Raw genomic sequence first — 26,930 nt, 5'->3', positions numbered from 1 at the left:
ATCTGTGTTTGCCGCTGAGGAAATTAGATGACTGTTTTACATTAGTCAGTGAAATAGAGTGTGCAAAATAACTCCTTTTCACAAAAGAGCTTTTGACTGAGTTTCTGAAAAATAAGAACAGAGAAAGAGTGACTGACAGTTTGAAACATCCATAGAAATATCCTTATTGGCGTTCTCGCTGAGAATGAGAGGAGATGATTGACATCACTCTTATGTTTGTGTGCTTGATACAAAACTGCAGCGAGCAGCCAGTTATCTTAGCTTAGCATTAAGATCGGAAACAGCTAGCCTGGCTCTGTTCAATGGTAACAAAATCCCAACAACTTACCAGCTCCTGCAAAGCTCACTTAATAACACTTTATGTCTCATTTATTTCAACACTTAATTTAAATAAATTAAGTGTATACTTAATACTTACTTAATTTAAATAAATAGAGAGTTAATCAGTTAGCTGGAAAGTTGCTGCCAGGCACTTTCTGTTACCTTTGGACAGAGTGAGGCTACCTGTTTCTTTATGCCAAGTTAAGCTAACTAGCTGTTGACTATTTAACTGACAGATATGAGAATCATCTCTAGCTTCTCATCTAACGCATATTTCACACAATGTCGAAATACACTCATATTGCACTAAATCTTTTCATGAAGTTGAATTTATCCCCTCATAGAAATAACATCAGCTTGTTACTGCTGTCAAAGTAAAGAAATATGGAGCAATAAAAAGCAGGTATATTGCAGTATTAAATCACACTACTCTCTGTGGTCCAGGTGATTTCACTGGGGCCAATGTATTAGGAGAATATTGTTTTCTGCTGATTTCTCCTGTTCCCCTTGGCCCTTTTATATCAGGATGTCCTCTTTCTCTCTCTCTCTCTGTCTTTCTTTTTCTTTTTTTTTTCTTTTTCTCTCCAAGAGTTGTTCTGCATTTCAGTAATGAGATAACAAAGACTAAGTAGCATCATCCCAGCGGGGTAATGCACAGTTGTAATACGATTACTGTTATTAAAGTGGTAACTTGTAGATGCAACAAATGAGAGACCAGTGTGTAGCAGCTAACAGAAAATTTCTTGTTCTTAATGACTGTATTGTTTCCGAAGCAGACAAAAAGAAAGAATAATTTGTGTGGTCATTCCACACCAGTATCTGGTGATTTTGTCCTGCAAAGGAAAATTAAAGGCAATCAAAATGAAACAGGGCTGGGTTCTGATTCAGGTTTATTCAGATGATGGATGGACAGCATTAGAGGGAAAGTAAATCACTCTCTACTGTCCTCACCAGTTTAACCAGAGTTTGGTTTGTTGCTGAAGACCTCTGTAATAAGAGGAATGAGCTGTCAGTGAGTGGCCCATGGACTGCAGAGATAAGGTGGTTACCACAACACCATGTTAGGTGTGTTGCAAATGGAGAGGCCATTTGTTTTGTCAGGTTTAGGTGATTGTTTCAGAGCTAAAAAGGACCAGAGGGAGGCTTAGAGCAATTTTTTGCCTTTTGGAGCCATTTTAAATCAGCATTGATTTTCTTCTATTAAGACAATTCTGTTTTGCCAACCTGTCAAGCGAATCAATTTAGATTCAGTTCAAGCTGAAAAGCCATTCATTTTAACGGATAAAATAAAAGTCTTTTTTTTTTATTTATAGTGTTCTCTGCAGCTTGGTTTGCTTCATACATAAACAATGACTATTTCATAAACACAGGGCTCATAAACACAAGGAGCAACTGCTTTTTTATGGCCTGGAATTGGAAAATAATTCAACTCTCTCAGCTGGGGTTTCCATATGAAATGTTATTTAAGAGATTGTGTGAACCTTTGTGTATTTCAGTTTTTCAATTTTATTCATATAGAGCCATTCAAGTGAATGGGAAAGTGTTCTCAGACTTTTAAACCCCACTGTTTATTACCTCAAGGCACTTCACAGGGTAAGACCTTACACTATTACAGGGAGAAACCCAACAGCTCCCACCATGGCGACAGTGGGGAGGAGAAACTGCCTTTTAACAGGAAGAAACCTCCGACAGAACCAGACTCAGAGTCTGCGTCCGAAATGGCTGAGAGAGAAGAAAGTGAGAAGAGAGAGAGAACAGGAACAACTTAAGCACTGTCAGAATGGTTGTTATAATGAAAATAATGAGTGTAGTAAAGAATGTCAGCAGCAATGATAACAGCACCAATTTATAATAATAATGATATTAACATGATATAATAATGATGATGCTGAGTGTTAAGAAGCAGTGACAGATCCAGATCCTGCAGCTCCAGAGTCAGAGATACCTGCAGAATGAGGACAGGGAAAGAGAAGACAGAGAGGAAAAGCACAAACTACAGGAGGGAGAAGATTCAAAGTTAATGAAAGGCAGTTGTGTGGTGCAAATGCAAGGAGAGAGAGAGAGAGAGCGAGAGAGAAGAAAGGTTATCTAAATATCATCTTATCAGCTTGATAAAAGTCAATATTCTATCTATATTTCAAGATGGCTCATTTTTCACCCACCTCTAGAGCAGCTTTAGGCACACTTTGTCTCACCAGTTATTACTGAACTCCGCCAGTACTGTGCCTCTCCCAAAGTGAGTGCATTTCATATTTCTGAGCAGTGGGAGTGTGTTTTACGGTCCGTTCCCACCCAGCGTCTTTGAATTACTGGGGCGCAGCAGCTGCCAATTGAAGCTTAAGTGCTATCATTTTTGCAAACATGGCTCTATTTCCTGAGAAAGCTGCACTGTAGGGGTTCGACCATGAGACGAGTCACATCCTAATGATGCCTTAAAGCCTGTTAGGCCTGTCAGTCCCTTTGGCAGACTGTGGAGACAAGGGATGGTCAGAGGAACATCTGCAACATGAACTGCAGAATGTAATAGAGGGCTTTCAGCTTCTGTCAATCTAGTTAGTGCAGCTTAAGAGGACATTAAGCCATCTATAACTTCAGCCAAGATCTATAACTGACCAAGGATTTGCTGACAGTTTTCTGGTACATCTTAAACGAACAACAGTAGAGTTTATGTTGCATAACAGAGCGTATATGAGCTCCAAGAGGCAGAAATCTCAGCAGCTGGTAAAGGAGAGCCATTTTCTTCAAACAGCTGCAGATGTAACTAGAAAATACATTTTTTTTACTAATTACAGCACATATCGCAATTATGATTGATTCTGATAAGATACGTACATACACACACATACAACCTGAGTATATTTTTATTTCTAGGTTATTTTCACTATTTCCTTACTTTTTGTAGACTGTTAGATTCTGTCAGATTAATCAATAATAAGATAAAGTAATTGTTGGTTGCAACCTAAGTTGCATGAAAAAGTTGCATAAAAAAAGGCAAAACACCCCCAAAACAATTAGCACTAAACATGAGGTATAGCTGACGCTGATGGGAATGCCACCAGTTTTGCAAGTAGTTGGTCATAAATTAAAGCACTTGATAAATTGTAATTTTGTCCTCATGGTGGCGCTAAAAGAGGAGTCAGGGGATGAACAAAGTCAGTATAATATATCATCGGGGAACATGAATGTCTGTAGAAAATTTCATGCTAACCAATAGCTATTGAGATATTTCAGTTCGTACCAAATTTGTGGACCGACCAACAGGCTGATATTGCCATCTCTACAGCCATGCAACTAGTGAGACTAAAAAACATTTTGCTCAAATTTTGGACTTCGTCTTTTTTTTTCTGCAGTCCATGAGTAGGATGGTGGTTCTCTGGTTGCTCTTCAAAAAGATGAAGCTGCTGCTGAGTGAGAAAATCAGGACAGCCGGTCCAAGTGTCATGCTGGTTTCTCATTATAGAACAGTTGTGGGAGCCACCCACCCACACTTTACTGGATATTCAAGGGATGTCAGTCACCTCTTCACAAGGACCATTTAGCCTTTTGTCTGCAGTTTGGCGAGAACATCTGCATGTTTATATGTACTGTATATCAATTCCTTTAACAAAGAGATAACAGGGTAAAGCATGGCCCTAAAAATTACCAGTAATGATTAACATATTATTCTACAAATAGAATGAACTTCAGCGAGACTTGCGCATATGCTTAATAATGCTTAGATATTTCTCTGTATTTTCCTTAACTTTATCTCACTTGGAAAATAGTTCAGTATCACAGATCATCTCTCTATATTGTATTTGTATATATCAGCCCAATTAAATCATTAGTGAGAAGATGAATCTTTACCGAGATCTGTCCCAGCATTTGATCTTCACTCATGTGAGATGTATCGACAGTGAATATGGTCTTTATAATTTGAAACTTATACATTTGCTGTCCACTGAAACTTTGTATACCAGTGAATTTGATGTAGACCATTTCCATTAGTGAAAATGAGGCTGTCTTGATGACACTGGAACTTTCCCTATGGCCTGTGTGTATGTTTTGTCCTCACGAGCTGCCAGTGTCCATGTGATCCCCTCTGTTTCTTTGGCCGCAGCACGCTGGACAAGCACACTCAGCACTCACTGCCTGTCAGCATCCCCCTGTTTACCAGGCTGTGGTCTAAGGCATGACTGTTCCGCTCTTTTGCATGAGCCACAACCGCATACTGCACTGTGTGTTAGACTTTCACTGTCTGTGTTTTCACGTGTCAACAGTTTCTTTATTATCTCATGTCGCTTCACTGGTGTTTCTCAGTCTGTAGATGGCAGCGACAACTGTCAGGTGAAGTAAAAATCCATACTGATAGTAACCTTAATCCCTGACACAGCTCCTGTGTAATTTAATAGTTACATTGCAATCACTTACTGCATTTCTTCATTGCCACTGACGAGTATGTGCTCCTCTGTAAGAAAGGGTAATTACTGGAGCTCTCACGTCTAATACTGCTGTCACCGTGATGAAAGCCTGAGAAGTGGTGTTGTTGTATCAGATGAAAGGGTGCCCCGAAGGGTGACAGTATGACAGACCTGCATATAGCTGGTGTGATCTGTGGAAAGCGGATGAATAAATCATAGGCAACGGAGAGGCAGAGCTGAGGTAGATAGATACATAAATAGATTACATTTGATGTGTCATAAATCATGGTTGTCTAGAGCTTAGTTTGTTTCTGTTATATACATGTAGCAATAATTGAGATGCAAAATACACGAGACGTGCTGTTCTGCTGGTGGGAACTTCTTTCTGGGTGTCCTTTTGATCTGCTTGTTGTGGCTGCATTTTTGGGTGTCGAGCCCTGTCAGTCTAAACCGCAGCCTGTGGTCCACAGACTGAGAGGTGGTGTAGGCTTTGGCCGAAGGACGGAGGTTTCAGATGACCATTCTTTTGTCTGTCCAACACAAGAGGCTGTGGCCATTATGCAGCACAAAGCTTGCGGATGCAGAGCAGGTAATATGATTAACCTTGCTGCGGCTTCAAAGTGTTAGTCAACACGTGGTATGTCTGATTCAGAGGAAGTTGGGAGGAGACACCGTTTGCAGGATCGTCCGCTAGTTTTCATTGGTAGAAAGAAAATGTTTTGACAAAAAATTAAATCTCAACATGAGGTCCACTTTCTAGGTTTTTCCAGAGCTTTCATTGACATCGCTTCATTATTGGATGCAGTGTACTCAGCATATTGTGACAAAAGAATATTGATTTTTAATACAAAATGCTAAATGGCCACTAACTTAATCAGAGGGTCCAAATAAATGATTCAATTTTTAATTTCAAGAAAATTTTTAAAAATGCCATTGAAGTTTTTGAATTCCAGCTATGTAAAGATTTACAGTTAAAGTTTTGCAAGTGCGAAAATGATAAGGGGATTAATCAGTTAGTAAATTGGCAGAAAATTTATATTGAAATTTTATTTATCATTTAAGTCATTTATCCATTCACTGGATACAGCTCCACTTTTCTCTGTTTTATATCTTTGTAAATAAGATACATTTGGGTTTGGATAAAATAAGTAATTTACAGATGGCACTTTTCACTATAGTTCCACAGGTTATAGACTAAATGATTAATAGATTGTTTGAAAAAAAAGATTAATCAATTATGAAAATAAACATTAGTTGCAGCCTACTTTGAATATCAGTTGCATTATTTTATGTGGGACGTTTCATGAATTTCCCATATTAAATATTGAAAAAAATAGACACTACTGTGATTCAAAGAAAAACTTAGACCAAATATAACCATCAACTGTCTTGTCTCTGAGACAGACTCACAGATGGTCACACAGTAATAAAGTCAAACCTAATGGTCCTAAAACTCAGTATTGCTGTGCTTCCTCAGTAAAGCTAAACTAATGGCCTGCTGCTTGTTCCCATGTGGACCGACGTGATTTACACAAACACTTCTGGTTGTTAGTCAGCGTTCCATACTATGACAAACTGCCACTCACAATGCATTAGCAAAATGTGGTTTTATGTGCTGACGTGGTAGGCCAGGCACATACTGTTGATTAGACTGTGTGAAGTGTGGCAGTTGACTGAGGGTTGCCATTCTCTTAAGAGGCCCAATTATTTTCACACTCCGTTGAAGTGATGATATTAGGTCTCACTGCTCATCTCACATCACACGGCATCTTTACATGTGACACTTGCCTTTTATTCGCCCATCACTGAGCTGTCTGTGGAGTCAGAGCAGCCACCACTCAGCATCATCTTCTCAAATACTGAACCACAGGTTGAAATCCCACCAAAGAAAGAGATTATAGTTAATCAACAGAATAACAGTTCCAGTATCTATTCAATTGAGTTTACATCAGTGGTGGAAAGTAACTAAGTACATTTACTCAAGCACTGTTCTTTAGTACAATTATTATGAGCGTGTGCTTTATTATTTCCATCAGAGGTAGAACATTATAGCTTTAAATGAATCTGTTGACTATTTTTTCAATTCATCAGCTAATTGTTTTTGTTTGAAAAATGTAGATAACACTTTCCCCGAGCAGTAGGTGACATCTGCAAGTACCTTTTGCATTTTGACTTGATGAAAGACTTAAACTATTAATCCGTGTTGGTAATTAATTTTCTGTGCATCAACTAACAAATTAATTGTTAGGCACTAAAAACTATTTAGCAGCTTTAAAGTCGTGTCGTATGTAGTCCTCTACTTTTCCCTAAGTGAACTTCTGAAGGACTTTTGCTTGTATTAGTACTTTGCTATATGTTATTGCTACTTATACTTAAGTGAAAGGGTCTTTCAACACTGCTGAGCGTATGTACTTCCAGTAGGTGCTTTAGTCATATCCTTAAATACAGACAATCCATCACCCTATAAGGGTAAGATATGAATGATTTAAATCTGAGGTCCCTTCACTTGCGGACCAATTTATGTCCTCCAGTCTTGTCTGTCAGTTTCGTTTGCCGATGTTGAGAACTTGTCTATGCAGCTTTTCTCATAACATCCCATATGTCTGCTACACGAAGATGGAAAAACTAATCACTCTGAATAACCTAATGCATTTTTCAGTAAGCAGAGCTCAAAGGCTTTTAGAGGAGTTGCCTATTAAAGCCATCTATCTCTCCTTCCTCTCTCCTCATGGCCCTGTCCTCACTCCATCTTTGCTCAGACGAGGAATGCTCCTGCTCCTCCAGCCGTAGCCTCCACCGGCCGGTTTACAGCGAGATGGGCTCAGAGGAGCGCAGTTCAACCATGTCACAGAAGATCTCCTCCCTGTCTCGCAGCAACAGCAGCTCCTCATCCAAACATGACAGCCGACAGGTAACTCACACCAGCTGAAGACACTGTTGCATGTCACGAACAAACATCTGGCCGTTCTCTGGTCAAATAAGGCTCTGTGGTCATGTTGCGCTTGCAGATCATTTCCCTGATATTACGCATACAGAAGGGGGAAAGTTTGTTTTTGTCTCATTAAGTAGTTTCCGAATTGCAAATATCTGCCAGTCCCCTGTGTCATGGGAGGACAATAACCTGACACCAAAAGTCTAAACCACACAAACTTTTTGCTAATAGATCCTGTGGTTTCCTCAGAGGCTTCTTGCAAGGCTTTATTTGGCTCTTTATAAATGCAAGCCTGAGGAGACAAGCACATCTGAGCCTCTCTTTGCATTAAATCAGTCAGCAAAGACTGAAAGCTGACAACTTAAAAGAAACTTTTTTCTGTTTCCATCGCTGCCTCAGAATCTTGACAAACTCAGAGAGAGGTCTGACTAACTAAAAAGCAATTTTGCAACAATTCCCTCAAAGGTATATCCCTCACACCCAAATTAGTGAAGATATTAGCACAAAGAACAAACTGTTGTTGCATCTGCCTCGAGCATTTACCTGTAGGCAACAGACTCATTACTTTTTCATTATTCGCAACAGCTTTTCCATGTGGAAATGAGAGTAATAAAGTTTCACACCAGCTGTGCCTACAGGATACACAGAGAGTGATGCTTCACCACTTTAGAGTAACAGCAAATACAGGGTCTGAAAGAATGTTTTCAGAAGCAAAAAAAACTTTTGAACAAACATATTAATACATGAAGATGCTCTTGAAATTGCAATTTCCAACCTCCTAAGCCTCAGCCATGCTTAGACCTTAGTTGTGTAACACCAATAAAAAGTGAATTAATATTTCCTCAAAGAAAATCCAAGTCAAATTTTTGGTTTTGAATCCCAGTGACAGTGTCATGTGGTTCGGTCCAAGAAACTTCAGTGTGTTTCACACTTGAAAGAGCATAAACGTGTGGTACTAAGAGGCTTTTAATTTTAAGATATAAAAATCCAATAGTCTGCTGAGCATTTTCCCCTGTAACATCAGTAGATGGTGATTTTATTTTTCAGTTCAAGAAAATATTTCTCAGTGCATTACAAATAGTTCAATAGTTTGGGAAATACACTTATTCACCAGATTGCCTAGAGTCAGATGAGAAGATCGATACCACTCTCATGTCTGTACTGCAAATATGAAACTGGAGCCAGGAGGCAATTAGCTAAGCTGAGTTTAGCTTAGCATAAAGACTGGAAACATGGGGAAACAGCAAAGCTACATATCCACATTGCCTACCAGCACCTCGAAAGCTCAGGTGCTGTTGGTGAATTTTGTTACCTTTGGACAGAACTTAGCTTTTTCCCCCTCTTTCCAGTCCCCGCACTTTCTTAATTTCTTGATTTACAATTTTTCTTTATAGCTATCTCTGCAATCCCTGTAAGCACACAACTTGTTGTCAGTTATGTCACTGCTTTCTCTGTGAAAGTGTCCCTTGACCTTGAAGAAAAGAGCCTAGGCAGTGTGTGACAATGACTCACTGTGTGAGTGTGTCAGAGAGAGCGCCGACGAGCGCTCAGGGAGACTGAAAGAGCAACCCACAAGCCGCGCCCTCTCCATCCCCCCACCCCCTTCAGATACGAGGGTTTATTTTAGACAGCCTCACCTCCAGCAGTCAGCCTCTCTGACTGATACAGTTTGTTTAGCCAGAACTGTATACTGGAACAGTCAGGGACACACTGAGCTAACAAACACAGTCACTACAAACCACTGCCAAGAACCCAGAGTCCCTCTGGACAGATGTGACGTGATTATTTGTGCTTGGCTTTTTGTTTCTCTAGGACAGCTTTATGAAGTGTAAGGTACAATCCTGAGGTACTGCATTACCAGGGGCTGCACCTTAATGAGTATTTTCATTATCAGTTAAATCTATAATTTTTTTTTAGTCAGTGATTAAGTGCTTAGCCTATAAAGTGTGAAAATGTATTCCCTTTATACTCTCCAATCCTCTATTTGCTTTTTCATTACAAACAGCACAAAGCCCCATATTCAGCATATTCATATATTCAGTTGATAGTGATATAAACCAAAGTAAAGCAGCAAAACCATGAGTTTGGGTCGAGGGAATTGGAGAATGTTTTGCATTTTTTTGCTTCATAAATGACTCTAGCAATTAATGACTGCAATTCCTTAAAGTTGGGAGACTCGTCGTAACTGACTGATTTGAAGCTTTGTTGTTCCTCTCTCTGTCTCCTCTGTCTATTTCTACACTGTCAAACTGTCAGTAAAGACAAAAATGACAAAAACTGTTCAAAATTGAAGCAGCAGAGTAGTCTGACTTTTAGTCCTTAATATGGGTCATGCTCCAAAAGCACTGCCTCCTTAATTTCCCTCAGTGCAACTCAATAGTGTCTTTCACTCCAGTATAGCACTCCATCTGAAAAAGCCCCTTGAGCATACATGTTAGAGTCCTCTCTGGCCGAGAGTGTGTACTTTAGAGATTTCCTTCGGATGAGCTGGTTGACTGCCTGCACACATGAATGGCATAAAATGATATAAAATTATGGCTTTTCTCTGCGTTCCAAATTTTATTGATTCCTCATGTTTGTAATGGGGTGCTTGTGATGCTCAGAAAAATGTCTTCACACATTTACAGCTGCTGCTTTTCTAATGATTGTGTGTGGGAAATGTCTTTTTCGCCTGCGCGCACAGTGTGATACTGCAATACCAAGTGTGGCAACTATGGCAAAACTGCTTCACAGCCCAGCGGTGCTCTTTGGGGCTTGTCCTTGCCCTGTTAAATTCCCATGTGTTTTCAAATTCCACACCCCCACTTTGTGTGTACTGTGTCTAAGCCCAAGGCAAGAACATCCATCACACTCATCAGGGGTTGTTTTTCAGACTTTTGGACACTCCCTTTACAGCCAAAAGAGACATTATACAATTGTTTTCACAAGCTCCATAGCAGAGTCTATGACGAGTAAACTGACCTTTTTGTGTAAAGTCAGTGGAGTGCCGCTTTGAACGAGGCATCACCAATTTTCTGTTGATTGAATAACTGATCAATCAACTGATCATTTAGAGAGTAATATTAACTAAAAGTGCTATGAACCACAGGTAAATCCACAAAGATATTACAAAACCCTGTTTATAGTGTTTATGCTGCTTCCTGGAATTCTCACAGCTGAAGTACACGACAGAGCTACGTGGATTAGTGTATGATGAAATATCATCTTAATCCTTGTATTTGCAGGGGATTTGGACTTGAGCGTTCTAATCTCAGTCAGGAAATGATTATTGTGAAGAGTGAGATTAGACAGGTAAGCTAATTTTGTAAATGGGACCATGAGGTGAAAGTAGTCTGTAAAGCATCACACTTGACACCAAACCTCATAAGGCTGCATTTTTCCCCTCAGCAATGAAACTCTCATCTGCCACAGCCTCCCACTGACTGGCTGACACTGCATGGAAAAGAGGCAGAAAATCTGCATAAAATTACGATACACTTTTGACTCTGACCTTGACTCTGTTGTTTGGTTGATTCATTCAATTTATTTTACCAAACCTTAATCTGCATGTGTGCACGCAAGTTAAGTGTCCGCTAATGTCTGTCTGTCATCTCATCGCACCATCATCTGTGCCCACAGGACAGCTGGGAAATAGTGGAGGGCCTCCGCGGAGGTTTCGGCAATGTGCTGGAGCCCCAGAAACAGGACGGCTACATGCTGAAGAGGAGAAAGTGGCCCATGAAGGGATGGCATAAGGTATAATCCAACAACACCATGCTTCATTACACTTACTCATCTCTCAGAGTGATAAACGTTCATGTCGTATTTTTAGACATACTTGACAACTGAACGTCATTTCCATTTCCCGGTTTTTACCCTGAGCTTTGCAGGTTCGTTTCACACAAAAAAATCTGATGACATGACTCTTTTTTCTTGTTTGTTTGTTTTAAACTAATTGAATCATCCTATGCAGTGGATGAGGAGAGGAGTCACATGTGACCTGCGTCAGTGCCTCTCCACGCTTAGTCTAAAAGCTTTCACTGGGATGATACTGTCTAGATATCTTGGTGTTCCTCTCAGAGGCATTAGCTGATGGTCTGTTGGTTGATAGAGCTGTATTCACTTAGTATTGACTTACTTAAACTTAGAGTCAGAGCTTTTCAGGTCTTTGTGCTTTCAACAGTCTGTACTGTAGAGATGTTTAGTAAGAGCATCAAGAATTCAGAAAAGAGAATGGATGAGAGAGATTACAGCAGAGTGAGAGGAAGAGTAATAAAGGGAGGCAGATGCAAGACAAGAGCCTGCGATGACAAACATCTCACTGCAGAGACATTAACAAGAGGCTGACTATGTCATGATCAGAGTCATAACAGTGACTTCAGACTTGCTGTCAGGGATATTGCATATCATCCCAGCTGCCTCATCATTCGCTCACTGTTCTTCTTTCCTTCTTTCTCCCCACAGAGATACTTTTTCCTGGACAAGGGCATCCTGAAGTATGGCAAGTGTAGTGCTGATGTGAGTACAAAAGCCTGCTGGCTGAATACTCTGTGGCCTGTCAGTTACAGAAGATTACAAAGGACACTTTGTGTCTTTTGTAATGCTCTTGTTGTACTGCTGTCTGTCTTTCCCAGAATATCTATCAGTGCCTGTAAATACAAAAGGCCCTCATTCCCTCACCATCTCCTCATCACTGATAGGGATCGCACCTTGCATTTCACCTGCCAGTCTCACATAATAATATATCCATTATAGTCAATCAGAAACTCTGCCTGGCCAAGGCTCAGCAAATAAAGGACTATTATTGCTGCTTTGAATACAAACAAACTGAATGTATTTAAAAACTGAACAGCACTCTGTTGCATTTGTATGAGGTCCAGTCCAACGTGTAAATACGTTGGACTGGTTCTCATACAAATGCATCATGTGTTGACTTTGCCTTGCAGATTGAGAAAGGGAAACTGCATGGCTGCATTGACGTGGGTCTCTCTGTCATGGCCATTAAGAAGAAAGCGAAGTGCATCGATCTTGATGCCGAGGAAAACATCTATCACCTGAAGGTAAACCGCAAGGCTAATGAATATAAGGCATTGCCCCCCACTGTCTTACAGGAAGTGAGTTAAAACATGGATTATTCAAATAATTCCCTTTTGATTCCCGGAACAGATACCTACATTAAAATGACTTTAAAATGACCTCATGTGTTGTATATGTGTGTGTGTGGGGGGGCTCATTCCGTACCTGCACACACCTCGTCCACCTTGCTTGTCCTTGTGTTGATTTCTGATTGTGGAATGTGCTCTGCAGATTAAGTCACAGGAGCTGTTTGATGAATGGGTGTCCAAGCTGCGCCACCATCGGCTCTATCGGCAAAATGAGATTGCCATGTACCCTAATGAGAAGTCCTTCTACTATCCCCACTACCCTTCCCCCAACTCCCCCAGCATGGCTGAGAGTGCCTCTATCAGAAAGGTATACTTGTCCACTACACAGCATACAGTGTGGTCTTGCAATTATTGAATAGATGTAGTACTTAGTATTTACACCAAGCTCTCCTACTGCACTGAAGCTTTAGTGTTGTCCCTCATTCATAAGTCGCTTTTAATAAAAGTGTCTGCCAAACAAGTAAATGTAGAAGTAAATGTCTGAAAACTATGTGCTCTGTTTAAAGTAAACGCTGAACTCATGATTATTGTTGTTTCATCAGCAGTATTTACTGAAGTCGAAACCTCTCTACTGAGGGATTTTATGAAGGAGGCAGTGCTGTTATTGGTCTGACCTTTGGGTCTGTTTGTTATTGCAGTGCATGCCTATACGACGGCAGTCCACAATGCACTCTGTAGGAGCCCTCCCTTTAAGCTGCAACAGCCAGGCCAAGGTAACAGCCTGGCTCCAGTCATCTGACGACATGGACAAGTGCTCCAAAGGTGAGACAACAGAGCAAGACTTGCACTAGTAGCTGATGCACTGCTCACTTTCTTAGCTGATTTTACATAATTTTATATGACTTCAAACCATGTCTCTTGAGTTCTGAGCAAGAGGTTAAAATACTTAGACCTGATTTGGCTGGGGTTCAGGGACCAGCTAGCTGCAGCCACTGGTTAAACTTTGGCTGGATCTTTTATTTAAGTTAAAAGATGCATTCTTGTGCTGCTGGATAAGGGATACACACAGAAATTTCAAGTTTCACACTAACCTCATTTACATGGTTAGTGTTAGAAAATGAAACCTGAGAAAAATCATTAATAAACATAAACCTGTAGAGAGGCTGCAGCTGAGAGGATGGAGAATTGTTCAGTGTTTGTGAAGGTTTGTGCTCTATTATGAGCCAGTGACAGATCTAACCTTTGAGTCTACCTTAATTCATTTTATACATTTGTCAGATGCTGTTACTTCCAATAAATCTCTCTGTTTGCTGTCGTACCAAACTACTAAAGGTTAGACAAGATTGGCATGGTGTTGTTTGTAAAGAAGGAAGCTGTTGCTTACTGATACACTGTCTCAGTTTTCACTCATTAGTATCCTGATGATGGACTGACAACACTTTCCCCTAGCTGTCAAACGAAAAGTTTTGATTTTGTAAACCAGAAAGTAAGGAAAATTTACACAATAGCTTATAGTCACACATTTGTACACAGTCAATCGATCGTCGCGTCCATGAGACAAACAGACACCATGATACAACTGTCCTGGGTCTCTACGATCATCAAACGTTTCTTCAAGTCTAGGGTGATACAACTTGATACCTCATTCTCACTGACTCACCTTCTCATCTTTCTGACCTAGGCAGATTTCGTGTCGTCCGTGGTTAGTTAGTGTAGCTTCGCTCTCTTGCCCCTATTGCATAAGGGTGCTGAAGCAATGACCAATGTCTTGGCAGAAGATGTGAACTTTTAAGGATTGTCATCTCAAACCTATGGATGCTCATTGTAAACCCACTTCTATCTTCTAGAGTCACTGAATTCAATGTTGTGGGCCATTTTTACAGCCTGTACTGGGAAGGGTTGGTGGGTGTGTCTCTGTAATTGTTCGATGCCGCTTCGCTTTCTTTTTCCCTCCTTCCACTTCTTAACCATCTTTTCTCCACGTGGATATTTTTCCTACTCTCAACAGACTTGTTGGTCTGTGAAGCTTACCTGCTGGAGCTCAACCACCTGCTTCAGAGTATGGAAGTCCTCCATCGTACCTATTCGGCTCCATCTATCCAAGCCCTGCAGGTCAGCGCTCTGTTTCTGATTCCTTTCACCTTCACATGCAGAGCATGTTTGGTCTTCATTATTGCAATTCGAGATCAAGTCTGTGGAAATGCGCTGTAAATGAATCACACCTAAAATACCAGTTGACTGTGAATTTTAAGCATAGCAATATGTCTCTTTTCTTAGCATTTCTCTCCACCAATAATTTTTGTTGCCCTTAAGTCAATTGCTACTGAATATAAATTAGAGCTTCATCAAAAACAACATCTTGCACAGCTATTTGTGGAATAATTTCCTACGAAACGCTTTCTATGAAGATGCTCTGTCTCAAACATGAATATCTTCTTTATTGTTCACTAGGCGTCTACATTTGACAGCCCCAAGAAGGACAAGAGACTTCCAAGGAAATGGCGAACTAAAAACTACAACAAAGATGTCAAAACAACTCTGCAGGTAAACAATGTTGAAGTGTGATCACGTTTAATCTTTTTTTAGTGCCAGTCCCTCGAAGTTCTATTCCTCCTGCGTTACCGTAGGTACCCAGCTGCATCTCCTCTGGCGCTGTCCGCCTCCATGCCTCTAACCCCAACCTCTCCACCGCTGCACTCGGCAACGACAAGGCCGACCCTGAATCACTGGATTCTCCTTTTGATGTGGCCAAGCTGCAGGAGGAATTCTGCCGTACTGCCACCAACTGTGAGTAAATTATTTGAATTAACAGTTTGATTTTCAAACTCAGGATTTTAAAGATATTTTTACAAACAGAGAAACTCTTCAAGTGCAAAATTTTTCAGATGCCTCGGTTAAGACCCATAAATCTGTTTGCCTGCTGTTTTATTTGCAGGTAAGATAGCCTGGCATGGTGTTGTTGTTTACAATAGATAGAAGTGACAATGGTGCAGCCATGGCAGCTGTTAATTACTGATAAACTGTCTCAGTTTTCATTCATTAGGATTTTGACGATGTTCCCTGTCAGCATTTTCCCTAGCTGTTACTAAGTGTGAGACGCTGTTTCTTTCTAAACCACAAAGCTTGGTAAATCTCTGTAAACACAGGATTGCTAATTTAGTTTTCTGCCACTCTTCACTGAAATGTATAATCAGATACCTGATGCTTGACATGGATTAATGACATTTGATTTGTGTTTTACATAATGGCATCACGGTTTTAAAGTTGCTCCAGGGAATAGCTGTCAATGCTGCTGGCATTTAAATTGACAAAATTTATGTACCTTCAAAATTATGAAGCTTTGGATGTGTGATGAGCTTAATCCAATACAGTGATGCATTAATATTGCCAGCATTTTCATTAATGTGGCTTCCCAAGCACCGATTATGAAGTGCGTGGTAAAATGAATGTCATAAAACAAAGCTTGCCAAGAGATAGGAGATAATCAGAATTTCACTCTTGTTCCATTTTATTAGTAGCATGGTGTGATAGCCTGTCAGTGGATACAAATTGATTTCCAGTTGAAACTCGCCTCTTCTTCTCTCGTTGCTACAGTTCATGTCACCATGAAGTCAGCTCTGAGTTCACTAACAGCAGAGAGAGAGAGACTAAAACAATGTCTGGACCACGAAACATGTCCCCCTACCTCACCACAGGTCGTCGGCTTGAAGAACGCACTGGCAACGGTACGTGGAACAAAACGTACTCATGCACAGATGCAGGAATCTTAACCAGTCAGTAGCCATACATCACACTGCTCTCACGCCACTTGTCAGGCGTGACACATTCACAAGCCTTTTAGAGGAATTACTAGCTGCTGGTGTGACGTCTGCCCACCTGAACAAGATCATGCTCAACGGTTATGTTTCCAGCGGCTGCTGCCTCCCACCCAGAGTTTCTTTCTATTTTCTGTCTTTTTCTACACACATTGATACGCTGACTTCTTTTGCCACATTAGAACTTGTGTGCTCTCTACGCCAACACATTACTTTGTCTTTAAAATACCCTGCTGGGTGTTAGCTTTTCTTCCTGATTACTCAGCTTCTACCTACTCCACCTCACATAGGGTCAGTATCGGGTGAGTAATGCAGTTTGGGCTCCCATTGCTTCCTGTATGATGTCTGCTTTGATAACACATACACATGTCTCTGTATTAAAGGTAAATGAGTTAAAACAAGAAATTCAATTCAGCTTTCAGTATTGGTTGGGTGTGTGTTTTAAACGATGTTTACGCTGGTTATTTTTTCAGGCTTTAGCCCAGAACTCTGAGCTGAGAGAACGCCTGTGCAAGATTCATGCTGAGTCCCACATCGTAGAGCCCACACTAATAAATCTCACTGCCCCTGTGCAGGTGGGTGAAGGAATGTAGTGACTCTACTCCCTGTCCCCCACCATCATGATGATTATTATTATCTTTTTTATTTTTTTTCATCCCACACAGTCTAGAATTTGCCACAGAATGAAAGAGCTGTCCTTTCCCTCTCTTCCAGATTCAACAAATGTTGCACTCCTCTCGCCCCCTCACTCGACTCACTTTGTGTTATGATGACAATGACTATTATGAAAAGTCAACAGAATTTCCTTTACCACGCACTTGCCAGGAAACACACTGCTTCCTGAAATAAGTTAATTCCTATTCTTTCCAGTGAGAAAGTGCTTCTTCTCAGACCTGTGGTTGTGTTTTTACATATACGCATGCACTCATACACAAACACACACACACACACACACACACACACACACACGGCTCAGAGGAAGATTTCTAACTGCGTGTCACATGATTGTCTCCTAAAGGAAGCTCTTTGCTCACTTAATCAGATTTGCTGACCAGAGAGTGAGCTGATCTGCTTAATTGTGTCCCTGGAAATTTGTTAAATACACAGTGTAAAACTAATGCACTTAGATTATCTCCTGCAATAACAAAGGATAGACAGGCATGTTCACTTCCATGTGTGGTTCTGTGTAAAATACTTAATTTTTGTAATTGGTTGCATGTTTTTTTTGTTGTTGTAAGAAGAATTTTGTGAATGCTGTAAGTCCATTTTAAATGTGCATCTTGTTGTATGTGAGCAACCTCAGCTTTGCCAGAGAGAGTTTGTGATATTGCACACTTTTTGCAAACTTGCACAACTGACTGGCTCTTAACAATTAATACAGTAATATATTGCGATACAGTCTCTAGAAATACATTTGATTGATACAATACTTTATATACCTTTGCAAAATCGATCTGTATCTGTAGCTGAATACTTCCTTTACACAAAATTACATTCTGAAGTGTTCAGATTTTTAGAGGTTCATCATTTGGCCAGTTTATGGCATTCAAATGATGGTACACATGAACATGTTGCTGTGAATAAAAAGAAAGAGAAAGAGAAAGCCTGTTATAATGCAGTGAATGCATATAGTTCACTGTATGACTGATTGCTGCTTTTTGAGAAATCCTCTGGGTTATACTGCAGTAACTTACTATATAAGGTGATACACTGTATTTTATTATAGATGACTGTCTTTCAATATATCACTTAATACATTTTTGTGCTGTGAAACTTTCATTATCTATAGTATTGTATTCTGAATTACCCCCTGATTGTCACCCTCCCTGGCTACAATGATGTCGCCCTTTTCTTGCTCTTAATTATAGCTGTGGACATTATGTCTCCTAGAAACAGGACTCTGCGGATGAATCGCATCCCCTCGTGCACCAAGCATCCAATGACAGCAGAGCTTCAATTGCAGAGTCTCTGTCCGAGTTCTTTGATGCACAGGAAGTTCTGCTGTCTGCTAGTTCCTCTGAAAATGAGGTAAGAGTAAATGTTAAACTGTGCCCATCAACATTCGCACTCAGCGGCATAAACTTATATATATAAACACTGACGTTTTAGGGCTGTATAATGGAATCATCACGGCTGTTAATGTGTGGAGTAATTATTCTTGTTCACAACCAAAATGTTAATACCAGCTCTGCTGCAACTATTGTTTGATGAGAAGAGCTGCATGATACAACAGAGAGGAAAATAAATCCAGACAGTTTAGTCTAAAAGTAAATTATTCTGAATTTATTTATTGCCTCTGCGACGTTTCATCAGTTCTGTCTCTGTGCTTCTGCAAGATGCATTAAACATTTCCACCTATTATGATAATTCGGTATCTTTCTATTGCAAAGAGAAAAACATGCCTTTCATCTCAACATTATGGAAGAGGCGTCTTAGAGTCTTAGGTCTTAAGTTTTTATGATGAGTGTCATGAAACAAGTCTCCTCTCTGTTGCTCCATTCTTCTCTTCCTCCTGTTCAGTGTTCATGCAACACGCCTGATCAGATAGCAGCTGGAGCGGAAGCAATGTGAAAATGGAAGTTAATTACTTTCATCTAAAAATACAGCAAGTCGAGGTGCAAATTTGTCACCAGGTCCTAAGGGACCATTCATCTCCAGCGCCTCAGATCTGCTGCTGACGTGACAGGGTGTTGAAAGAGAACTGCCCTGTCCCTTGCTGCAGGTGGTATTAAAAATGTATCTATTATCTATTAGCTAAAGTTTGGATTTTTTTTTTTCTTTAGGTGTCAGAAGATGACTCATACATCAGTGACATTAGTGACAACATTTCTATGGACAACTTCAGCAATGGGACAGAAAATGAGAGACCAAACTCAGGTAAACTGTGGAACAAAGAGCTACAATACTGGCCCCAGTGCAATTTCATGGATTCAGTTACAAATGTCATTTGGTCTTTGCTTTTTCACTACGCAGAGAGCTGTCAGTGTCTTACCTGACCTCATACACCATCTGTTCACAGGGTCTGTAGAGGAGGGTGCTGCCCTTTGTCAGCGTAGATCCTGTCTGCCGTCGCCCAGCCCCAACAACAGCACCATCAGCCTGTGGAACATCCTCAGGAACAACATCGGCAAAGACCTGTCCAAAGTGGCGATGCCTGTGCAGCTTAATGAGCCACTCAACACCCTGCAGAGACTGTGTGAAGAGCTGGAGTACAGCGAGCTGCTAGACAGAGCTGCCAACACACAGGATCCTTTTGAACGTATGGTGAGATGGCAAATTCACTTTTTGCTGTTTGAGTGTGTGAGCAGTTCTTCTGGCGTTCAATGGGCCTCCTGACTCAGTCCAAAGTTTGAAAAAATTATTGGAGCACCTATAAAGCTCACTAGTTAACATGTTAAAAAAAATTATTTGTTTAATCCCTACACAAACACATTTTTTTAAAACTTTAGACAGAATCAGGTCAGCTGTTTCCCCGTGCTTCCAGTCTGTACACCAGGATAAACACCTGCTGGTTCTAGCTTCATGTTTAGCACAATGACACAAGGGGTATCAGCTAATTAAACTATTATTTAATAGCAATACCAGAAGAGAGAAACTTCTATGAATTGAAAGAAGGGTGTGAGGAAGATTATCAAGGAGGAAGGTAGGAATTACCTATCACTTGCAGCAGCCTACTGTCAGAGGTATTGTCCAGTACAACGGCATTTGCCAGCCCTGTTTATTATGTTATGACTACCTGTGCAAATGTGCAGTTTATTAGTTTACATTAGTTTATTTTTGTGTGGGACGTGTCGAAATACAGCCTGTGGAGTTGCCTTGTAACAAAGGACAAATATGCATATATACAGTGTATTAATGTGCTATGGGAAGCGGTTGAAGTCAGAGTCAGCAACAGTCTCTGTCCTCCCATTATGATGTGGGAGTAGTTCAGTGATCTCCAGGCTAAGTGCAACTATTGGAGGAGTATTCAGACAGATACCTGTATGTGTGTTATTCTGTGTTCTGACAGTCTCAAGGATTATTTTTAATCAATTTTATGTCCCAGTTGTGCTTTTTGTTCTACCTCAATATAGGCGACTTATTATTCAGTCACAAAAATTCTGAATAAAGCAGTACTAACTATTGTTTTGTCTTTATGTAGGTGTACATAGCTACGTTTGTTGTATCAGGCTATGCATCCAGCTACCACAGAACTGGGGGAAAGCCTTTCAACCCCGTCCTGGGAGAGACGTATGAATGTGACCGGCCAGACAAAGGCTTTCGATTTGTTGCAGAGCAAGTATGCATGAATCCCAATATCTGTGCCGCCAACAGTTCAACAACTGCAGTATTGTAATAATAATTCACTGGGAGCATTCATTGAATCAGTGGACTAACACTACTCTTTGTTCCCCTTTACAACATCAGGTTAGCCATCACCCACCGATCTCAGCTTGCCACGTGGAGTCTAAAAACTTTGTGTTCTGGCAAGGTAGTGGAGTATATATAAATTAGCTGGATGCATTCTCAGCAACTGTAAGGTTTCAATAGCAGCTGGTTGTCCGGGATGAATGTTAATGTGTACAATGCTTTTCTCTGATTGATTTATGCAGACGTGAGGTGTAAGAACAAGTTCTGGGGGAAGTCAATGGAGATTGTTCCTGTGGGCACAACTCATGTAACTCTGCCAGAGTGAGTCTCGACCTTCTCATTTATTCCAGGAGTGGACAGACGGACACACATACACAGACTGCACAAACCAATGAGCATGTCAATTAAAAGCAATGTCTACAGGCATAAAGGAACAGGTAAAAGGAGTATTGTTCTAAATGATCTTTTTCTAGATTTGGAGACCACTATGAGTGGAACAAGGTGACGTCCTGCATCCACAACATTCTCAGTGGACAGCGCTGGATTGAGCACTATGGGGAGATCTGCATCAGAAACTCCAGTAGTGATATTTGCCAGTGCAAGATCACTTTTGTTAAGGTGAGACAAATTAGCAAAAAAAAAAAAAACATTTTTAGTGAAAAAATTCTATTTAGTAGGTGTATGCAGAGCTGCACCCACCCTAATGACCCTCGCCATCTCTAACGACTCCTTTTAATTACTGCAACATTCACTATCTGAAGACACAGATTGTCCATTTTTATTTCAATACCAACAACCATTGTGGCTCTGGAAACATGTGGCAGCACAAAGTATTAAGCCCCTAGGATTGATGTCCGACCTACACGTCATTTAGATGTCTATACAATACTGTAAGATGCAGTGATTTATAAGCCACAATATTATGAGTCCTTCATGCCATAGCTCTCTCTTTCTGTAATTTGTGTTGGTGTTTGTGTTGGTAGACATCCCTCTGTGAGCCCCAGGAGGTTTGATCAAAATAACCTCCAAGCAGTGAAAAAGGCATTTTTCTGTATACTGTATATAATTCAGTGTCATCCATTGCCACAGTAGGTGCTGTAGTTCCATCATTAGTCCATAAACCTGTCTACACAGATGGTGCTCCCCACCTGCATGGCAGCAGGAACCCCTCGATGTTTTCAGTGTCTGATTTATGGAAGTCTCCTCTACTGAGAGGAGACAGTTAATTGCTTTTAGACAAGGAGAACCCCATTGCTCAGCGCTATGTTCTTCTACAACTTGTCAATTCTTTTCACAGGCCAAATACTGGAATTCAAGTGTGAATGAGGTGGAGGGAACTATCACAGATCAGAAAGGGAAGGTCGTCCACAGACTCTTTGGAAAGTGGCATGAAGCAGTTTTCTGTGGAGACCCGCCTGCAGCCACATGCATCTGGAGAGCAAGTATGTATTTCTTTAATAACTGTGCATCAAAAGCTGTTTTATAATGTACATCTCCCTATTATAGTATCTAAAGCAGTGGATGCTATTTGTTTGTTTGCTCTGCAGATGCAATGCCAATAGACCATGAGCAGTACTATGGTTTTACCAAGTTTGCTATTGAACTGAATGAATTGGACCCATCTCTGAAACTGCTGCTACCACCCACAGACACCAGACTACGAATAGACCAAAGGTAAGAGGAAAAACGTTTTAAAAAATACTGTATTCACATGCACTTAAGCAATCTGGTAATTATCAACTTTCTGCAAAAACATGAAAGGGAAAAAAAACCCCAATGTTTTCTGTCATGGCAAAAGACTGAAAGAAACGTGGGGAGTGAGATTTCTGTCGGAGTATTATCATAGAAAACTGATATAAAAAAACAGCAAAACGCATCTAAGCAAACGCATCTTTTATAATCCTACATCATGCATCTTAGTCATGGTCTTGACAGGCTGTCTTGAAAAATGCACACCCTACCCGATGATCAAAATAGCACAAAAATAGGCACATTGATACTCATGTTAAGAATAGCAAGTTACTGCAGAGGCTTTCAGAGCCATCAAACTAATTTTATCTCACATTTTTAAGGTTTAATAGTCTGTAAACTAAACAGTGCTGCCACAAAGCGCAGCAGAAACAACAAGCACTCTCTCCACTTTGGCATCAAAGTAGAAAAATGTCACTGCTTCTGGTCCTTCAGTATCCTGAGTTATGTGTTTTCATATTTATCTGTAATTAAGTTATCTTGCAACAATGATGCAGAGCCAAAAAACATAAATGAAGATTAAATTTGAATATTGAAGATTAATGTTTTGCCATGTTTGTGTAATGAATGTCTGTGTCTGGCTGGCAGACTGCTGGAGGAAGGGAACTTGGAGGCTGCAGAGGAGCACAAACAAAGGATTGAAGAACTGCAGAGAGAAAGACGAAGAGTCCTGGAGGACAACAACGTAACACATCAACCTAAATTCTTTAGGTAACCTAAATACCTAGATTTATTTGTTTCTCACTAAGGAAGTACTTTAAAGACAAGTAAGCAGCTTGTCACATTAACAGCTGACTGTGTCACAATTTCAATTTCACCACACTCACCTATCTTTCACAGTATTCATTACTGTCTGGCATTTGTTCGGTCTCCTCAGGAAGTCAAAGGATGACACCTGGTTGAGCAACAACACGTACTGGGAGCTGAGGAAGGACCTTGGCTTCGCCCACATAGATTTTCCTACGTTGTGGTGACACCTAAACTGCCGATCACACACATTTTGACCTGCACAGCCTGTACTGTGATCCAGGCTGGTTCTGGTGACATCTGCACTCCAGTCTTGCCATCCACATTCAGTACGGTCATCTTTATTGCAGTTCATCAAACTTATGCCTTAATAGCAAGTGCTTATCTAAGTTGTGTATACGTGTTTATGCAAGCGTATTATGAGAATGTTGATCGATTTAACCAATTTTGCCCATATTTCCACCTCTAATGTTACACTGTACAACTGAAACTGAGAAAAGGAAAATCATTTGGTGTCAGCAAGGACAAATGCTTTTCATAACTGGTCTACACAAATTTAAAATGTGCTGAACAACTGGTCACTTTAGCTGTCGTCTTATCATGGACATTCTCTACCTCTGAGATAAACTAGCCTTGATATGCCATTGATTAAGTGTACACATCTAATATTTATTCTGCACCTGCCTGATGCCTTACTGGTCGTACTCATATTGGTTAATTTATTTTTGTTGCATCTCTTATATGTTTTTAAAAATGTATGTTTTGTAAGGAATTCTTAAGTTGTTCACATGATCTCTAATCCTTACTGAACTTTGCTTTCTGTCTCATAACATGCTTTTTGCTATGACTGTGTGAACGATTGTGCAACTATGAGCAGCAGTAGCAAACGTCAAATCCAGCCATTTTTCACTCTATCCACCGCACTGTTGTCTGAATGGACCCTGGGCTTTGGGACCAAAAGTGTCCAAAAACTATGCTCCATGAGCTCAAATAAAATCTCTGATGCTTTCTTTTTGTGGACTCATTTTGGCTGTTTGTTCAAAACACTGAGAGACACTGAGTTGTTACCATAATTTTCAGTTACTGCAGATGCTGACTTGTCAGACAGGCCACTTTGTCATAAATGTTGGTTAAATGTACCAACAGGAAAAGAGAAAAAAACTGAATAATCAGTTTTAAACTTCACATTTCCTCAGAAAAGAAGGAAGTCCATTTAGTGCCCTCAAAGCAGCTCTATTCTTCTTCTCAGTGCCATCATATTGTAGTAACAGGAATACACCATGAAAGTTGGGTTATGTTAATTCTAGTTTCTTTGAAGGCCATCATCTTGAAAGACTCATTGTGATTGCCTTGTTACACAACTCTGCACATTCATTATCTGATGCAACAATTCCATAAGGCAGGTTTGCATATCACTGCATATTGAATGATATAATGTGTTTTTTCAGGTCCTCCCATCATTAAAATTGCATGTGCTGGCCTCAGTATTTTCCATATATACCTTGACATAAATATCTTGTGTAGCTCGCTATGTACAGTTTTTATTGCAGCTATGTCACACAAGAGATGGTACAACTGTGTTTACTGCCACAGACATGTCACTTTGAATTGTTACACACAGGTGACTGAAATTTGATCCATCTTAATTACAGCTTTGTGATTTAGCCACTTCAGAATTTAAGTCATTTTCTTAATGCAGTGTGCTATAAGACATTTTGTTGTGTCTGCTGTTGTTTATTTTTGCCACAGGTGTATTAACCAATCCTTCTCAGCTAACAATTTTCGGCTACGAGAAAGTTACGAAAGGTTGCTGAAGGATGCGAGGACCTTTGCTGGATCCCGAAGAGAACATTCTCCTGATTCCCCTAATTCAGGAAACTTTTTTAAACCAAAACTTTTTATTTGTGGAACGTTTCTGGGAAGATATGTTTGTAGAACCTTCAGAGAACTGTAGGGGAACATTTTCATAAGGTTCTCTAAAAGTTCCACGAAAAAAACCTTTAGTGTACTTTCCTGGAATGTTCCCTACAGAACCTTTAGGGAATGTTCCCGAGGATTCCACGAAAATAACCCCGCTACCCTTCCAAAACAAAGAGGTTGGCTTTTTAATGCCATCAACCAAACAGTTTATTAACATATAAGATCTGAATTTACACTCAGGAAAGCCCATACACAAATGCAACACATGTACATGTGTTGAATTTCCATATATGAAATATATGTACATAGTAAGGCATAAAAAGTCATAGTATTGTAAGGCAAAATAATTCATAGTATAGTAAGTCATGGAAAAATGCTACACTATAGTGAGGCATAAAAACGTCATAGTGTAGTAATGCATAAAAAGTCAGAATAGTAAGGAATGAAAAAAGTCATAGTATACTGAATCATAAAAAAATGCTATGGTATAATAAACATCAGTATATAGTAAGGAATAAATCTGCCAAAGAACGTCATAGGATAATAAGCCATAAAAATGGAATAAAACGTCATAGTATAGTAACGCATAAAATGTCATAAAGATGTAATTTTATAGTAAGGCAGGAAAACGTCAAAAAACTTCATAATACAGTAAGGCATAAAAATGCAAAAAAAACGTCATAGTAAACTAATTACATAAAAACATCATAGTAAAGGCATGAAGCGAAATGCATAAAAACGCCAGAAAACATCAAAGTGCAATACAACATGAAAAATTTGCAAAAAACATCATATAGTAAGGCATGAAAATGGAAAACAACGAAATAGTATAATAAGGCATAAAAACGGAAAAAAACTTTATAGTATAATAAATCAGCACAAAGTCAAACAACATCATCGTATAATGAGGAAAAATGTCATAAAAATGACATATGTTATGGCATGAAATGTCATGGAAACGTCATGGTGTAGTACGGCATTCGAAAGTCATAGTATAGTGAGGCATAAAATTTCATAAAAAAATCAAAGTACAGTAAGGCAAAATAACATAAAAAAACATCTTAGTATAGTGAGGCATAAAATGTAATAAAAATGACATATTATATTATGGCATGAAATGTCATGGAAACGTTGTGGTATAGTACGGCATACAACATCATAGTATGGTAAGGCATAAAATTTCATAAAAATGTCATAGTGTAGTAAGGCAAAAAAACATCAAAAAACATCATAGTATCGTAAGGCATAAAATGTCATAAAAATGACATAGTATAGTATGGCACTAAATGTCAAGGAAACGTCATAGTATAGTAAGGCATAAGAATGTCATAGTATAGTAAGGCATAAAATTTCATAAAAACGTCACACTATATTAAGGCAAAAAACATCAGAATACGTTATAGTGTAATAAGGCATAAAATGTCATAAAAATGACATAGTATAGTATGGCATGAAATGTCATGGAAACGGCATGGTATAGTAAGGCACAAGAACGTCATAGTATAGTAAGGCATTAAATTTCATAAAAATGTCATTGTGTAGTAAGGCAAAAAACATCAAAAAATGTCATAGTATAGTAAGGCATAAAATGTCATAAAAATGACATATTATA

The 26,930-nt window shown here is 39.7% G+C and overlaps 1 protein-coding gene across 4 annotated transcripts in view; it reads left to right on the top strand.

Moving 5' to 3' along the window:
- osbpl3b (oxysterol binding protein-like 3b) overlaps nucleotides 1-24,410 on the top strand; it is a 30,087-nt gene extending 5,677 nt beyond the window's left edge. Inside the window, exons 2-23 of one of the 4 annotated variants that reach the window (XM_056381722.1) lie at nucleotides 7,481-7,632; nucleotides 11,272-11,388; nucleotides 12,097-12,150; nucleotides 12,579-12,692; nucleotides 12,940-13,104; nucleotides 13,436-13,559; nucleotides 14,746-14,849; nucleotides 15,189-15,281; nucleotides 15,365-15,524; nucleotides 16,332-16,462; nucleotides 17,026-17,127; nucleotides 18,449-18,580; nucleotides 19,336-19,429; nucleotides 19,572-19,816; nucleotides 20,694-20,831; nucleotides 20,960-21,023; nucleotides 21,145-21,223; nucleotides 21,376-21,520; nucleotides 22,200-22,344; nucleotides 22,450-22,576; nucleotides 23,240-23,362; nucleotides 23,529-24,410. In XM_056381722.1, coding sequence (XP_056237697.1) covers nucleotides 7,537-7,632; nucleotides 11,272-11,388; nucleotides 12,097-12,150; nucleotides 12,579-12,692; nucleotides 12,940-13,104; nucleotides 13,436-13,559; nucleotides 14,746-14,849; nucleotides 15,189-15,281; nucleotides 15,365-15,524; nucleotides 16,332-16,462; nucleotides 17,026-17,127; nucleotides 18,449-18,580; nucleotides 19,336-19,429; nucleotides 19,572-19,816; nucleotides 20,694-20,831; nucleotides 20,960-21,023; nucleotides 21,145-21,223; nucleotides 21,376-21,520; nucleotides 22,200-22,344; nucleotides 22,450-22,576; nucleotides 23,240-23,362; nucleotides 23,529-23,625 — 2,649 coding nt within the window. In that variant the 5' untranslated portion in view covers nucleotides 7,481-7,536 and the 3' untranslated portion in view covers nucleotides 23,626-24,410. Of the gene's footprint in view, nucleotides 1-7,480; nucleotides 7,633-11,271; nucleotides 11,389-12,096; nucleotides 12,151-12,578; nucleotides 12,693-12,939; nucleotides 13,105-13,435; nucleotides 13,560-14,745; nucleotides 14,850-15,188; nucleotides 15,282-15,364; nucleotides 15,525-16,331; nucleotides 16,463-17,025; nucleotides 17,128-18,442; nucleotides 18,581-19,335; nucleotides 19,430-19,571; nucleotides 19,817-20,693; nucleotides 20,832-20,959; nucleotides 21,024-21,144; nucleotides 21,224-21,375; nucleotides 21,521-22,199; nucleotides 22,345-22,449; nucleotides 22,577-23,239; nucleotides 23,363-23,528 lie in introns of all 4 variants that reach the window. The other 3 variants (XM_056381721.1, XM_056381725.1, XM_056381723.1) reach the window with 3 other exon arrangements.
- Nucleotides 24,411-26,930: the final 2,520 nt, after the last annotated feature.

Source organism: Seriola aureovittata, chromosome 7 (genome assembly GCF_021018895.1).
Source record: "Seriola aureovittata isolate HTS-2021-v1 ecotype China chromosome 7, ASM2101889v1, whole genome shotgun sequence".
Taxonomy (NCBI): domain Eukaryota; kingdom Metazoa; phylum Chordata; class Actinopteri; order Carangiformes; family Carangidae; genus Seriola; species Seriola aureovittata.
The sequence above is the reverse complement of the archived record's forward strand: the minus strand, read 5'-3'. Positions and strand labels throughout refer to the sequence as shown.